Consider the following 17,520-nt stretch of genomic DNA (forward strand, 5'->3'; position numbering starts at 1 on the left):
CATCCACTCTGGACTGAAGCTCAGCTACACGTTCTGCATGATTTTTGGATTGTAGAGCCATAAAAGCAAATATCTGCCCCCGAAGAGTTGCCTTAAAAGCTTCCCAGCCTGAAAAAGGTGATGCTGTACCATTATTCAAGCGAAAGAAATTCCCATTGAATGTGCTCATACCAGTGGCGACTGATGCATAATGGTGATGGGGCGGGAGCGAGTTAAAAAATAAAACTTCTCTTACCTTTCGATGGCTGTCATCTTCCTCCGTTGCCTGTCCTTACTTCTCTTCCCAGAAGCACACAGGCTCCCCTAAGCCAATTACGACACTGCTGTCACCATGACCGCAGCATCAGGATTGGTATGAGCACCGTGGTTCGGCGCTCAGACGGGGACTACGAGCTGGTGCATGATCTCCACCCAGGCTGTGCATTACAGCCACGTGGAGAACATGCAAAGTGCACCAGATGGTTTGGCCGACCCAAGATGGCCAGCCAAAACTGTCATGCACACTTAAGTGCACAAACCACTCCGTCCTCTGCTGCCTGTGACAGCCAAGCCCCACCTGCCACAAAACTGGATTCTGCAAGGAAAAATAAAATGATAATAACAGGAAGGTATTATCTTTTTTTCTTCCTTTTTTACACTGCTGAAAAGCAGTGGAACAATGCTTCTCTGCCATAGCGGAGGAGCCGCTGCTGGCTCACACCTTTAGACCACTCTTGATTAGTAAGAATGTTACGGCCCATCTACCACCTGGACCTCTTCCTTCCCTTCAATTCAACTTAAATAGCGACTAAAGAATGATCTGAAAAACAATTTGTGCAGATATCTGAGCCCATACATTTTAAAGAGCAGGAGATAAGGAAATAGTCGATACAGGAAGTTGTATAGAAACGGTGTGAAAAGCAAGTATATTGTGAGATTCCCAGTAGGTATTTACACCATGAATCAAACAATTGGTAAGCGTGCTTCATTGGGTCTATCATGTTTTTTTGTTTTTGGCTTCAATTATTTGTTGTGATTTATTAGATGTATCCCAAACTAAATCCTAGTTAAAATTTCAAATCCCCTCCCATAGTTATTGGCATAGTTATTGGACCTACTGCTACCATGGCCATATTGTTAATCTAATTAATTGCATATGCGTTGTCTGAAATCGGGTCATAGTAATTCACCAAATTCAAGGAATTGCCTTTTACACTGACTGTGAGCCAGAACCATCAACCTTTAAGGCCACTGGTAACTTGACAGACCAACCATTCTACCCCTTTACCTAGATACACTCCCCTGACCGCCAACCCCGCTGAAGCAAAATACGTCTTAGAGTAATGCATAGGAATAAAAAGTTTCAGGGAGTTACTTTTTAGGTGGGTCTCCCCAGCGACCCACTACCAGGAAAAATGTGCAGCACTCACCCCTTGCATGAAACCTTGTGGCTCTCTGCGTAAATCGCTCTATACATTGCCATGCAGAATTATTTTTTATTGAGTTTTACCCCCTTGCTGCCGTTTTTTTTTTCAGTCTGTTGAGGCTGCAGCGCTTTTGTACTTTTTAATCTCATCCAACAACATTCTCTCCGCAGCAGCTATTGCATCTCAGGCCACCAGGATGCCAAACAGCTGCTGTGATCCCGGTTGCATGCCGGCAACCATGTCCATTGGGCAATCACACTTTGCTTGTACTGCGTCTCTGCGATCCAGAAGCGAAAACTATCCAACATGATTGGAGGCAGAAAGGGGTCGGCATCATAGCAGCTAAGCATGTGAGGTCTGGCCGCTGCCTAGCTTAATCTGATCTTCTCTCACTCAGCTGCACACATCGTTTGTTACTTTTCTTCTTCCGTATGAAAAGGATGCATTTTGAGTTTTGTCATGTGTTATTTTTAGGTTGAGCATTTGAGACCTCTTGTATATACTTTAGTATATATTTATATGTGTATGTACTTTGTGGGCTCTGGAGATCAGCCGTAGGACTTGTCTGCTTCTGCTTAGGAATTTTGTTTTCTCTTCAACTTCCTCTATTTAACTGTCCTAATAGAAACGACCAGCAGAGGTCAGTAAGATACCAGAGAATTGCTTTCTGCTTGTTAAACTGACTTTATTTGACTATCTTGTTAGGAAACGACCAGTAGAGGTCAGTAAAATACCAGAATTACTTTTTGCTGAAGGACTTTCTTTTTTTATTTTTCTGGCAACTGACTCTATTTAACTTTCTATATAGAAAATGACCAGCAGAGGTCGGTAAAATACCAGAATCACTTTAGCATCTTCTAGATTCCAGTCCATGGAAATTGTCTTCCACCAGCACCCATAGACAATAATATTTTTTCAAATCTTGTATTTTCAGTAATATGACCACCGAAGGCCCTGATTTTATATTAAAAACAGAGCTTTGGAATTTACCATTTCCTGCTGAAAGGCAATATTTCTCTCCATGTGTTCCCATACCTGGTGTGTCACCCAGTTTTGCGCTTACTTTCCGTCCATGTTAAAGAACCGTAGAAGTTCAGCACCCAGGCTAATGTGCTGCATTTAAATGCATATAAGGTCCTTAAGGCGAGACTGATTGCATTGCAAATGCTTGTTTAATCCTGTGTATCTTTGGCTTGAGAAAAACGACGCACAGGGCCTTACTTTAAAATTGCGAGTTATTCGGTTAGTGCAACCAATAGACAATGGAATTCAATCAAACATATATGTCAGTGGTCTTTAAGTCTAATATACATGAGAAAAATCATATTTGAGCAGACGTGGCAAAAAAGACAGCAGGGAACTCACTGTAAATCTTACTTAAAATGTGTGTGTGGATTGACAGTCGAGAGCAAGCAATTCATTTTGATTTCAAGCGTAATTAAACCGCAGTTCACCCCAAGTGAGGTATGCTGCGAGGACATTATTACATTTAGTGCATACTGTATGTAATTAGCGCCTGATGTATTTTATTACCCATAATTACTTTTGGCACAGTGTTCCATAAGAGTGTCTTTCACTATTTGATGTGATGGGTGGCAAAAACACTCCAGACCCTCTGGCAGGTGGTTGTCCTAGTGAGCCTATCACTGGGGAATTGACAGATGCGTTGCACATACCAGAGACATTTTAAGGCATGGGCAAAGTGGGCTCTGGCCCAGGGCCCCAGACTTTCCGGGGTGTGATAGACACAGCTCTGTTCTGCAGAGAGTTTTGCCCTGATGACCGTGAATAATTGTTAAACACATTGCATTAAATACCGTTTTCTTGTAATTTATTTTTAATGTGGGTGATGTGGGAGAGTCTATTGCAGACTTGCAGAGAAATTTGTTTACATTTCATGCATTAGCCATAGAAAAGTTTATTTTAGATCCAAACTGGACCTCACATATGAGAAATGGGATGGTGTGTCAGAGATTATTTGCAGTAACATTAGTTAGCTGTGGCTGTGTTACAATATTGAAATGTCACAGTCCCTGAATATTAAATGTAAACACATTTAGAATGTGGGCAATTCTGCATGGCCAAAGAGGGCATGAAAGAGCTGAAGTTGGGTCATAAATTCAAAACTGATCCAAACAGGGGCGCCCAACATATGTTTGGCCCAGGCTCCCCAAAGTCATTTAAATGTCCCTGGCACAAACCCTTTAAGAGAGATTTCTCATTACATTACACTGAAAGAGAACGGGGCCTGTGGCCGTCAAAAACAACGACCATGTTTTGTATGGATAAAAGGGTTAGTTCTTTTACATGAGTAGGGGTTTTTTATTTGCAAGATGATAAAGTCAAACTAGTCAGTGTAACTTATAATGTGGGGTTTTCCATGGTTAAAATGTGTAAAATATGCTTTAGGAAGGCAACGTAAACATATAATCTGAGCAACAGCAGCAACTAAAGTGGCAGCTGGAGAAACAAACAATTGTGGATTAACGTTATTTATTTCTCCCTTCCTTGAATCATGCAGACACCTGGTCCGACTGGTCTGATTGGACGGAATGCGATTCTTCTGGAACTCAGTTCCGTCTTCGACACTGCAATATCCTGTTCCCGGTTGGGAACCAGTGCTCTGGAAACAGCACTGAAAGCAGAACCTGCATTTCTGAGTCAAACTTTATTCCAGGTAAGCAATAACAATACACTTGTCTGCAAGAAATACTAAGCCTCTCCTTTAGACATGAACTGTAAATCGGGGGTAATAACTGTGACGTAGTGATTACATTATAATCATTGGCGTAGCTGGGGGGCGGTGGAGGCGGACCGCCCCATGTGGCACGAGTTTTGGGGGCAGCGACAGGCCTCCCCTCCCCAGCTCTTACCTGCAGCCGCAAGAATCGGCAGCACCCCCCTAACGCCCCCGCTCTTACCTGAGGCCATTGCAACCGCATGAATCGCCACCCCCCGCCCGCTTTTCGACCAGGCCACCGCGGGCTGCAAACACAGGGACTGCCAGGGGTGGCCTAAGGCCAAGCTACTCCACTGATTATATTACATGCCTGCAATCCCTTTATAGAAGCCTTCTCGAATTTCTTTTTTACTGGCAACTTGTGACAACTCTCGTCATCTGTAATAGTGAAATGATAAACCTCCTCAACTGTAATAATTTATTATTCTGAGGTCATAATACCTGCTGCAAGAGCCATTCACTTTAAATAGGAAAATCAAAACCTGACTTTCCTTCTGCTTTGTTTTTCTAGATAAAGAGTGATGATCAAAATGAGATGTCATGGCAGCATGTTCATTTTGCACGTGTGAAATAATTAGATGAAAGATAGAAACTCTATGCATGTTGCTCTAAATTATGAGCTGCACCATTGTCTTAATCTGACTTGTAGTTAACAGATTCTGATATATGTATGCAACAAATATCTAACTGCTCATTGGTGTGTTTAATTTTGCAGTACAGACTCTAATTGTATTCACCATGTCTGCAAAAATCCTATCTCTCTCTCTTATCAAAGAACACAGCAAGGATTTAAGTGGTTTGTGGAATGGATGATGGGGTGACCATGTATTGTAAGGAATAAAGTACCCCTTCGGCTTTCGTTCTTCTATATGGTCACAGATTCCTCAGCAACTTTCAATTTCCCTATACTATATGGCTGGGGGTACTTTATCCCATATATCCCATTGTGGATTAAAAGTGTTAACCCTTATTTAGACTTTTCAACAAATAAGATTTATGTGCAGAGAAGTTACCACCAGTTTTTTGCAGGTGTTAATGTTTATTTTTTGTTCTCCTATGTAATGGAGGCATTACAAGTCTTCAATAATGCTGTCTCACAACATTAATTAAAATGTGCGCAGTGTATTACATGTGCAATAATCTAACCGACATGTTTCTGTGGACTTCTAAATCCAGTCATTGTAATGCAGAATATTTTGGTCTCTTTCAATGTTTCTCATGGTCATGCAACAGGATGCAAAGATGTCTGCAAATGACTATTCAAAGGACTATTTGGCCTCGAGTGCACAGTAGGAAGGATTGGTGTAATAATAGTAATATTTGTACTCTACCAGACAGCTCAACAAACAGTTTTAGAGTTCAGGCAAAATTATATTTTGTATTAGCAACAAGACCCTTTATAATCAGGGGTAAGCAGGTGCAAAACGTCTCTTAGTTTTGCCCGATTTCCATCATTTCATCCCCACCTGCCGCAGATTTCTTTTTTATCAAGTCAAGCTGTGGGCAGAATGCCCTGTATTTCTCGTTCTTTGCAGTGAGAAATGTAAAGCATGCATGCAATTGTCACTGCGAGGGATGTAGAATACTTATGCGGTCTGGCGCGTATGGGGCTGGACAATGTAATTACCTTAATGATAATTGCATTTATTTAATTACACTTCCTGCCCCATGACCGTGCTTTAAAGCAGTTTACCCAGCAGGGCAGGTGAGTCGGTACTTGGGGCCTGCCTGCAGGAGGGCCTTGTGTACCCTGCAGGCAGGCGCATCACAAGTGGTCTCCTGCATGGAAAGCAGTGTTCAAGTACACTGTAAGGGCTCAGCCACGTGTTGCAGGGCCCACAGAGGTCATAAAAGGGCGGTATTCGGCTTTTATGTCTTTTTTCATTTGTCTTTGTTCGTTTCCTCAGGTTCACTCCAAAGGCAAAAGATAACAAAAAAATTTTATTAATTTTTTATTCCGAGCGATACTCCAGTCCGCACCCGTACAAAGTGCGACTTTTGTTATAAAGCATAGTGTATGATAAATCAAATATTCGCATATTTTTACGAGATCTACATTATAAACGATACTCTTACATTTACATCATGTTTGTGCCATTTTATACGTCAGAAGCTCCCAAATATCATAGTTTCTTTTTTCGGGAACCATATTCTACATTGTTAATCAGTCAGATGGACTCTGGGATGTTGATCGTAATTTCAACCCTCCCGCAAGGGAAACACTGGCCGAGACAAGTGTTGTAAATAAGAGATCACACAATCCATCGCTCTCACGCACTCACGAACACGCCTGCGGAGTGTCACTTTTCTATCTGTCTCAGCCTCGCAGGTATTGATTTAAGTGATGTTTGCCCCATTTGTTTCTAAAGAAGGTTCTACAGATTCCCGAAGAAAAGAAATGCAAGGACAATTTGTCAGCGGAATATGTCACGTGTAGCGGTGTAGCACACTCCTGGTAATTGTTTCCTAGCGCCTCTGCCTGCTCTTGGAGATGGGCAGACTTCTTGCTGCTGGAGAGCTTTTGGTCAGATATTTGAACAAATTAAATTCACCAGTTTAGCCAAATTTACATATGCACCAAATGTGGCTGTTGTCCATTAGGAACCTGAAAACGAGTTTGCGAAGTAGAGTACTTTGGTGCTATTTCCTGATGAAAGGCTGAGGCTAGATCCTCAGTGGAATAACGCATCCGCTCCAGTCAGATTTTACCTCAAACTCCCAGATTTGAATGCTGCTGAGTCCACTCAGCCTGTCATCTTTCTAAAGATGCCATTGATTGGTAGACATCTGTTATTTAGATCCAAGATGTCCAGCAGGGTGAGAATACTTTCCAAATAGACATTCTATGTTATTGGAGCCCCGCCTCCCCCCAGAAGACTGTCTGTCCACCTCTGCACGGGGCTTCACATTTTACATAATTTGCCAGGGTAGCTTTTCTTCATTGACAGACTGAATGCATACTTTCCTCCCCTGCTTACAGCATTGGTTTCAACCAGTGAAGTAACTAGTACTACGATACTGCACCTGAAAATGGATGTACGACATTACAACGCTTGCTTTTACATCGCATGCTTTTACAACGCGAGTTTTAGAACGCATACCATTACAACGCATAGTGCTTTGGGGCGCTGGATAGTGAATTATTTAATTTACTATTCCAACTCCAGTCCCCGTGGATAGTAGGGAAGGTGTTGGATAGTAAATTAAATATATTCCCTATCCTAGAGCGCCCCCCAGCGCAATGCGTTGTAATGGTTTGCGTTATAAAAGTTGCGATGTAAAAGCATTGCGTGGTAAAAGTTGCGTTGTAAGTGATGTTTCCCCCTGAAAATCGGTGTCTGTCAGACCACGTACGGAGGGCCACTGCGAATCAGGGGCTACTGGGTCTCAGCCATTGGGGTTGAAGTCGTTTGCCTCTGATGTCCAGGGGTCCATGCTACAATGGCTCTGAAAACTGGGACAAGTGCCACCCTTTCAGTACTTGTCTCTCGTGGCACTGAGTGCGACCAGTCATAGTCTTCTCAGGGGGTACGGAGTGTGGCTGCTGGAGCTTGAAGCTCAGCAATCTCACAAGACAATACATGGATGTACAACATAGTGCTTATGTTTTCAAGAAAGAGAAGTTCCTGACGGAAGCAGAGGCAGCAGCCCTTGGTTGTCGCAGTCCCGTTCAGGCCACTGATGAGTATTGCAGTAGTAGGGGTCTTTAGCAATAGCCTCTGGTGCAGCTTCTTCGGCTGTTCGCAACATCGGCAGATGTGCCTTGCAAGGGTTGGCAGTTGTAGCTACTCACAAGTTGATCACTCTGGCAGCTGCGGCCATGCACAGACTGATGACTTTTGGCAGTTGCAGCCATGCGCTGACCAATCACTCTGGGCAATTTGGGCCATGCACACACAGATCACTTGGACATGCAATCCCAGCCCGAACCAGTCTTTAGCAATTGTTGTCACACTGTTTGCTCTTCATGCCTGAAATCAGCGCAGAGACACTGCAGGACAGCACTGGGGTCTTCTGATCATTCTCTTTAGCCTCTCTCCACTGAGCACATGGGACATGCGGCACCTCGGTCCTCCTAGACAGACACTCCTCCTGCATGTAGGGTTGGCAGGTCCCTTCCCTCTGGCAGAATGCAGTCAGATTTCTAGGCAGTTTAGGAAAGCTACGCTGCTCTTTTATTTAGAGGTCCAGACTCATGTAATGTCTAGAAAGCTGCCTGTCAAGCAGACACCTGTTCGGTTTGCTCTGTGTACTCTGTGGAGCACTCCCTTCCTTAATCATTAAGGAAGGGTACTCTGTGGAGCATTTCCTGTCTTGTCACAGACGACTTGGGTCTGGAACAACAAGCAGGCTGGTGAGGATCCACTGTTATACACTAAACTCAGGCACAAGATGTAGAAGCCATTTGAGGTCATTCTTCGGGTGTCTTTTCTAGGTCACACTCTAGTTGCAGCCTTTACGTTGAGTGATGCTTCGCACAGAGCGGTATTCTCCATCTTGGACCACCCACAACAAAGGCACAACAATGTGTGAGGCTTCTGTCCTGTCTGGCGTCAGTCAAATGAAAGACACATCAGGGAAAGACCTATGGCCAGGATTCACCTAAAGGTTCCCTTATCTATGCACAACAGAGTCAGCAGTTCCACACCTCTCTCCTAACATCTACCAAATGGCAATACTCAGAAAGACTAATCCGCAGCTCCTTGCCAGCAAAAGTCCTAATCGAATTTCAAAAGGATCCTTGTCTCCACTCCCCTCACTTCTGTGCTTAGGTCTCCTCCTTCTAACTTCATGAGTGTCAGCAATACACTTCCACTGTCTGGGAAAACAACCTCACCTCCGTCTTGTGCATATGCAAACGTGGGGTGTTCAAAATGGATCCCACTGGCCTCAATTACTCTTCTCACTCACACACACCATGCATGTGTCACTAGGCTACATTTACAACCCCATACTTCATATACGTGGGATGTCAGTGCTAGGAACTGGAAAAGGGGATAAACGTGGATTGTTAGATGTCTTTGAACTACGAATTCACAAAACTAGGCAAGCTGTGTCCACCACTCCATATTCTGAACCCATTACAGGTGCTGTAGTCATTGGCCAGACAATGAGGGCATGCATGCACATGCCTCCAGGGTATAAAACAAGTCTAATATCTACTCATGTCGGGGGACAAGCCAAGGCTAGATTTGGGAATTCTAGGGTAAACATCCAAAATCAGGTACATAAATGGCAGCATTCATGCCAGGGGGTATCATAGTTCACCATGCAGGGGACATCCCTGTGGCAAGAGGAACATTCATGCACCAACAGGGACCATTTACATTTACATTCTGCTTCCAAAACGTCATTGCCTGTGAATGCAGCTGTGTTGAGTGATAGTCATCGCTTTACACTGCCAGCATACAGGATAGAACCTCTACAAGCAGGGCAGGAAATGGTTTCAGAGAGAAAGCAATCCATTCTGATATCACGTTGTATTTAATCAATTTCCTTCATAAATCTCTAAATGTAAGAGGTACAAGGAAGGGGAATTTACTTTTTGTAATGTTTAATACATCACATATCATGTAGTTTCTGTTCTGTTATTAGCTGCAGCTTTCGAGCACATTCAATTTTGTTTCATTATTCGTAATTTAATTTTGTATAGTGATCTACAAGACTAGCTGCCACTAAAAGAGGCAAAAAAGTATTGAAATATCCTTCTGATAAGTGGTAAAGTGGTAATAGATTCCCATCTATTAGGAAGTGCTGCTGCATTATCTTGGTGCTCACTGCCTTGTCATTCTGTCATGGATTCCAAGTTGGCGGAGGTCTGTAGGTAACAGCATCTCCCAGAACTACCTCTCTGCATTAATAACAGGTACAAAACACCATCCAACTTGTTCTACAAGACAGATGTCCTTTGCAGTGAAATGAGTCATACAGGAAATAGTTCAGACAAGCATTGACAAAGCCAATAGGTCTCTCCTTTGGGACCAATCAATGTTGCCAATGGTTCGAGCAATGCTGTCGAGCATCTCCAATGTTGTGCAGCATGGCATTGAAAAAAGAAAAAAAATGCCATACGTGGCCGCCATGTCATTTTGTAGGCAGGCACATCAGGCATGCGCGCGCCTACATATGGAGCGAGCATCACAGAGGAAGAGTGAAAGAAACACGATGGGGGTGCAAACAAAACAAGTGAGGAACATCGGGGGTGCAAACGGACAGGAAAGAGTGCAGTGTGGAGGTGGGAGAGAAACACATGGACGAAAAAGCAATGCAAGGGTGGAATAAGGACACAAGGACTGGGGGAATCACCTGGACAGCAAATGCACAACACAGACAAGCACAGTGGAGGGGGAGTCATACCCGAGAGAGTCAGCTGGAAAACAAACACACTCTCGTAGAGTGCTTATAAAAAAGAAAGAAAAAGTATACTTTGTAAAAGTTACAGTGTAAGGGGGTAATTCCCTTGGGAGGGACAAATCCAAGAGGAGGAAGCGAAGCCCACACGCGCTAACGAATCAGAAGCAAGCAAATTACAGAAACAATTAAGCCAACTAATGGTATTTAGTGGGAGGGCTCCAAGACCATTGCAGGCTATAAAAAGTCTCGCAACAGACAGAGCATGTGGTGACTTAGGTGAGAACTTTTAAGGAACCTGCAAGAACCATACATGGCCATATATTTACTTTTGAGCCCGGGTTGCCGTATTCGGTCAAACCTCAAATCATTCACTCTTCATGTGATTTGGCTGTTCAACATTTTGCGTAAGGTTGACAAGTGTTTTCCAAGATGGCGGCCGCAGAAGTAGTTGTGGAAAGTCCCAGTAGTGCTTATGTTTTAAAGATCAATATAACCCACCTCTAATAAACATGTTGTGAAAATAGCAACCTTTAAATATCATTCTTTGAACCATAAATCTTCTCATTCCATTGACTAGGTCATTGAAGGCTGTTAATGAATATAAATCTAATATAGGACTGTAGCAAGTATTAGTACTGAAAGATGACCTTGATTTTCCCTTCAGAAAGGGCATGAATGCAACCAATGTGCTGTGTCCACTAGCAGACCCGCCATTTCTGCTGTGCTATATCAGAAGTATTTTTACAGCGCTCAAACCCTTGAATTTGGCATATAAAATATGTCCCACAAACATTGTAGCACTTATACTAGGGAATCGGTGCATTCCAAGTCAGGCAAAAAGCTGCCTACATTTGAAATGAATATTATTAAGAAATGTAGTATGCGGAAAATAGTTTTATTGCAACATTTTCTATTGCTGTGTTTCCCGTTTTTGAGTTTCTGCTATTATTATTCTTTTGTTTTAGAAATATCTGTAGCAAGATCCAGAAGTATGGAAGAAAAAGGCTGTGGCGGTAGGTTTTTCATTTCTTAAAGGCTATTAAGCATGTTTTTTATTTGCCTTTGTCTTGATTTGTACATTCCGTTATTTTACAATCTTTCCATCTACTACAGCTGTTTACCTTGCAAAAGGTGCAAATAAGCATTACTCAATTTTCTGTTCTGTTTTTCTTTATGCTAAGGCTGAGTTCCACATTTGAAGAAATAGTGCAGTTTGGCGTAGACAAACACTTCAAATGTATATATTTATATGTGAAATATTTCCATTATAGACAGTCTCTTAACTTGAAAGCTTCATAAAGTTCCTGAATATAGATAACAACATTTCCACCTACATTTATGCTAAATTCCAGGAATTCACATTTTGGCATTAGAATGATTGTTGAACTTTAGCAGGTAATAATAGCATAACCACAGCACAACGCCACAGGTCACCACGGGTCGGCATACATTTTGAGAAAATTCCTGGCGATTATGGAATTCCCTAATGATTTCGGGATTCCTTCGGCCAATCTGCCTGTTTCTCAGAATTTCATGAGCAGTTCTAGAATTCTTTGTAAATGACAAATTATTTCCAAGTGATAACATGTTCTCATGCATAAATGTAGCATGTGATTGTGTTTCCTTGCTTAAATGTGTCACCCACAGCATAGCACTTAAAAGTTTTTTATTTTGTCGTGCTTGACTTTCCACAGGGAAAACATTGTTCTCATTGGGAGCCCTCTTCCCCCATACCCCTTGCTCTATGGATTTCTCATTCCATATTGTACTCACCACCTGTGACCTTTGTTAATTGTTGAACTTTCGAACCTTTTTTAATTCTGCAGTAAATCATATAATCCATTAACTGTCATTATTAGTCACTGGTGGGTATGTCATCATTAGTTGGGTGAATGTAAACTGGGTGCATAGTCCTTCTGCTGCCACTGAACTCCGAGTGATGATGGCATTATTGACAGCTGGCCCTGGAAAAGGGCGACTGGTCTAATGAATTTCAAGTTCCCCCTTTTAAAAGAGCCGTTTTTTTTCAGTACTGAAGGATTTAGTAGATGACCTGGTAGAAGGGCTCTGAGGATCTTGGCCCATTCTACTCCACCTTTTTGTCGAATCAGGGTTGTTAATGGTGACTCAAAGTGAGTCTCTCCAGACAAGTGTTCCCTAAATAACATCATGTCCATAGCACTGCTTATCAATCATTCATCTCACAGATTCCCTAATAAAAAAACATGTTTCCCTATTAAAAAACTCTAGCCCAGATTTACTAACGCTCTGTGCTGGTTGACTTGTATGTTGCAAACCCAGCCAAAGTGTTAGGGTGGGATTTACTTTAGGGGTGGGCAAAACTCACAGAGTTTCACTCTACGGAATTCCAAAGAGTTACATGAAAACTGAGATATTCCACGGAGTTCCCAGAAAGGGAAAAATTGCCACATCGCACAGCTCTTGCTGATTTTTAGCGCTGGGAGCTTGTTCCATGCTGCAAAATCAGTGTGAACGGCACAACGTGGCATGCCAAAGGGTGCTGCTTCTCTGCTGCCGCTTGAGTAGATCTTCTACTCGAGCGGCAGCTATCTCACCACGAACGGTCGTAACCACTGACATTGAGAATATCTCTCTAGCACCTAAAAATCTCGGTAGGGGATGCCAATTCTCGCTCGCCAACTTACTGTTGCGAGCCTCGCGTGAGAAAAACCTCCGCCATTGGACTCAATCTGGAGCTCTCCTGCCGAAGTGCGGTGCTGAGTTGGCCCCCTGGAGGTTGGGGGCACCCCCGCACCGTGGATGCTGCGGGGGCCTGTGTTACACTCCTGCCAGCAGGCCCATCTGTTCCATCAGTCTCTCCTTCTGTTTTACTGAACAGTTAACCCGTTGGACGCTCATGACGAGCTCAGCTCATCATGAGCCACGGTGCTCGTTTGCTCATGACGAGCTGAGCTCGTCATAACGGTCCGAACGCTCGCACGTGGGGCAAATTACCCTGCTGTGCTGAACGTTCTATGAAAACGGGTGTGGCCGTGACGACGAGCTCAGCTCGTCATGAGCACACGACCACCGTGGCTCATGACGAGCTGAGCTCGTCATGAGTACCGGGGCGCTGTGCGCGCCCCCCGCCCCCCAGCACAGTAGGTGAATTAGCCCCACAGGCAAGGGGTTAAGTGCCTAAGAAAAAACTGTATTGGGCTGAGGCACAGGCTGCTTCCAACTGGCTCTGTCTTTGATTTTTTTTGTTGCATTTACTAGTTCCATATCCCTGATTGTCTTTTTGCAGCAGACTTCTATCATATCATATTCAGAGGTAGTTGGCAGAGGAGGGTAAGGTGGTCAACCAGGTAGACAGATCTGATACTAAGCTATTGTTTGATTGTCCCACTGTATACATTCCTAGGTTACTCACCGTGTCAGCGAAGTTATTTATATCAGTATCTGAAGCTCGAAGCGCCTCAGAATTATATAAATGCACCAGCATTTTCCATAGGCCTCATGGCAGGGGGGTGGGCGAGGGGGGGGGAGGGGGGGGAGTTTAAGTGAATTTTGGCCAGGGTGTTTTTGCACATGTTTAAGCTATCACTCTTTATTCTATATATTTTTCAGAGTTCAACTTGTTTCACATGATTGCTGTCGGACTTAGCTGCTCCATACTGGGCTGCCTTCTCACACTTCTGATCTACACCTACTGCCAGCGATATCAGCAGCAATCCCACGATGCAACTGTCATCCATCCCGTATCTCCAGCTCCTCTTAACACGAGTATCACAAACCATATCCACAAACTGGACAAGTATGATTCGGTTGAAGCCATCAAGGTACGATATGTTACTAACAGCTCCAAGACTCGCTGTGCCTCATTGACAGTTGGAAGTGAAATTTCTCCAATTTCTGAACTAAACTCGAAAAATAAAGGGGCAGATTTGCCAGTTATTTTGCGCCGCTGCTCCGCCACCCATGGTGCGCCGCATTTACAATGCGGCGCACCCTGGGGCAAAAATGGCACAGATGCGTGACGCATCTGTGCCGTAAAGGTGGCGCATTGCTGGAGTTGCGTCGCAAGCGCGACGCAGCTCCAGCAAGGCTCGGGGGTGCCCCATCTTTACAATGCTGCGTCAAGACCTACGCCTGCTTCAGGCAGGCGCAGGGTTTTGACGCAGCATTGGCCTGAAAGTGACTGAGTGAAATCTTATAGATTTCACTCAGCCACTTTTGCGAGGCGCACCTGCCCCGGAACGCCCACCCTGCGCCGGAATGCCCACAAGTGGGGCAGGGCTTTACAACGTGACGCATCTGCCTAGATGCGTCACGTTGTAAATGGGTCGTAGGGATGCGCCACGTTTACGCCGCAGTTGCGTGACGCAAACGTGGCGCATTCCCAACATAAATCTGCCCCAAAAGAGTATAATCCACCAGCTTGTTGTCCTTCACCATAACATACTGTGGTTGAAGAAATTCAGTTAGTGGATTCTACTTCATACTTGAGGTTCTCTCTAGAAATTGGAGAACTTTATACTCCCTCCAAGCTCTAATTAAGGCCCTGTTTTATATGAATGATTTCTTTGTTATTGATGTTCCTGCTGCTTAATTAGTACACCTAACTCGTTCATTTGTCTAGCCTCTAGTCACTGAAGTGATTTGGGAATTGTTAATCAAATCAGTGGTACTTATTTTATTGACTTCAGTTGGATGAAACGCTGAGTAGACAAGCCAGTTTTTGAGCTAGTGAGTCTCAGATTACACGCAGATGTTTACAAAGGATGCATTTGTTCACTGAGCATTGTTTCCAAAATTCATGACAGAGATGTAGTTTAGGCAGATCTCATGACTCTATTAGTTTGCATGGGAAATTCAATACCAAAACGGGCACTTGTAGTTTTTTGTGTGAAATCATTAGAGGATAAAAACAAAGCGGAAATTACTACTCCACTCAAGGAGCAAGGAAAACCTTTACAAGGTTGGGGACAGTGACATGCTTTTGGGGGATCCTCAGTTTGTTAAGCACTGAAAGCAACAACGAGAGAGCAGCACACAGTTGTCCTTGGGACTCGTGTCTGGATTTGTGCAAGAGTCAAATAATGTTCCTCTCTACTGTGCCAGTAATACTGGAACATTCTCGAATATTCTCTTTTCCTGTCAGATGTATTGCTTTCTGGTGCCATACCTGCAAAATAGTGCTTTAAATGAATTATGATTATTCTCTGTGATTGAGCAGCAACAAAAGAGGGAGATGGCTGCTGGTTCTGATGTTATATGCATGTTCATTGTTCTAGAGTGTTATTGATGTTCTAATTCTAGTTTATTGTTGCTGCTGTGATTTGAGACCAATAAAGGTGTATGCATAATATAGGCCTCCAAGCCTTGCCATAAAATTGTCAAATAGTCTCTTTTCCTGACAGAAGTATGGCTTTCTGGTGCCATACCTGGAAAATAGTGCTTTAAAATGAATTATTGGTCCCCATTTCAAATACATTTTGGAGGCATAAAACCTACACCCCCCCGAAAAGAATCAAGCTCTTCTGGCTGTATTTGCAGCTGGTTTTAGTTCAAGCTTTGGTTATAAGACATCAACATTGACTGTCCTTTCTTTAGCTAAGCCGCCTCTCTTTTTCTCAGAACTTCACTGAAATAAAAATGTGCTTATGAGTCACACCTTCAAATAAATCCCCTGGCTTCTATTTGAATCAACAATAACATTCAAAACTCTTGACACCACGGAGGAACCCTGCTGGAGCAAAGGCCTGAGGTACATTCAGAAGTGGCATTACAGCACTTGCCAGAGAGACAATTACTTACCATTCGTTAATCGTGCAATTTTGGCTAATTCTTACCCACCCACTATTTTTGATTGACTTATGCATAGGGTGGCTAGCTACAACATGATGACTGACATCGCAAAAACTGTGATGGAGTAGCCAGCATACATCGATAATCATCGAACTAGTTCCTCATATATTATTCTTTGATCACCACATTCAAGACTGTATTGTAGAATTTATATAGCGCTTCATACACCTATGTGGGATGCCAAATCCTATTTTTGGTGGGTAGCATACTACACCATGGAGAAGCGCATGGTGGCAGAATGTTGTATTTCACATGATTCTATGTAAAAAACGTGTTGGTGTTGTGCATGAGCAACCAGAGAGGTGTCCTTATCTTGTCTAGGGTTGCAGTGTCCACTATGTGATGGAGGAGAAGGTGTAAGAAATAGAAAAATAGACTATAGTTATAGTGAGAACTAAAACATAGAGGCAACTACACAGCACAAGCTAGCCAGGGGGCCATCTGATGCTCTGTGCAATGGGGGTAATCAGAGATGGCCCAGTAATCTCTGTGGCAATATGCACAAGGCATACATACTGTCAGATGAGTAAAATGATGGCAAATGAGCAGGAATGGGAGTTTGTGAAATGAGCAGTAGTCATGAACCTTTTTTAAGGCTGTATACTGCCTAATGCTGTTAAGATGCACATCAAGATCGAAGAAAGAAGTGCAAGAGCTATCAAGGTTAGTGACCTAAACACAAACTATACAATCGTTAAACGGCCTGGATCAGGAGTCTTCAAACTGGGGTGCGGGCCACCCCAGGAGGCTCCATTCTCTGGCCAAAAGAAGCATTAGGCTGATAACAGTGCTTTGTTTTAAGTGGAGAAAAATGAGCGGGAATAAGCCACTCTGTAATTGGCAATCACTAACATCTTTTGTCATGCATATATGTGTCAAAAGGGAAGGGACTCCAAATAGTCTTAAAAATCCACCCTTCTAATACTCACACGGTGGCTACTTGTAAGTAAGGCCTGCCTGACCAAAATAGAATGCTTGGCAATCATGTATTTGATTGCATTTTTAAAACAGTAACAGAACTTAACTGCAATGTTTAAATAAGTCTAGACATATTTAAACATTGCCAATTTAATAGAATAATTGTGAAAAATTCTGAGGGGGTCCTCATTGCTTTTTGTTTTTTATTGGCTGGGCGCAGCATTGAAAGGTTTGAAGACTACTGGCCTAGATTCTACTTTCTCCTGCTAG

At 43.2% G+C, this 17,520-nt stretch overlaps 1 protein-coding gene across 1 annotated transcript in view; it reads left to right on the forward strand.

Annotated features, from left to right (window-relative positions):
* The window catches only part of SEMA5A (semaphorin 5A), a 1,863,338-nt gene that overhangs the window by 1,832,976 nt on the left and 12,842 nt on the right, over positions 1–17,520 (forward strand). Inside the window, exons 20-22 of the mRNA XM_078687625.1 lie at positions 3,928–4,083; positions 11,466–11,513; positions 14,092–14,303. Coding sequence (XP_078543751.1) covers positions 3,928–4,083; positions 11,466–11,513; positions 14,092–14,303 — 416 coding nt within the window. The remainder of the gene's footprint in view (positions 1–3,927; positions 4,084–11,465; positions 11,514–14,091; positions 14,304–17,520) is intronic.

The sequence above is a fragment of the Lissotriton helveticus genome, chromosome 4_1, assembly GCF_964261635.1.
Source record: "Lissotriton helveticus chromosome 4_1, aLisHel1.1, whole genome shotgun sequence".
NCBI lineage: Eukaryota > Metazoa > Chordata > Amphibia > Caudata > Salamandridae > Lissotriton > Lissotriton helveticus.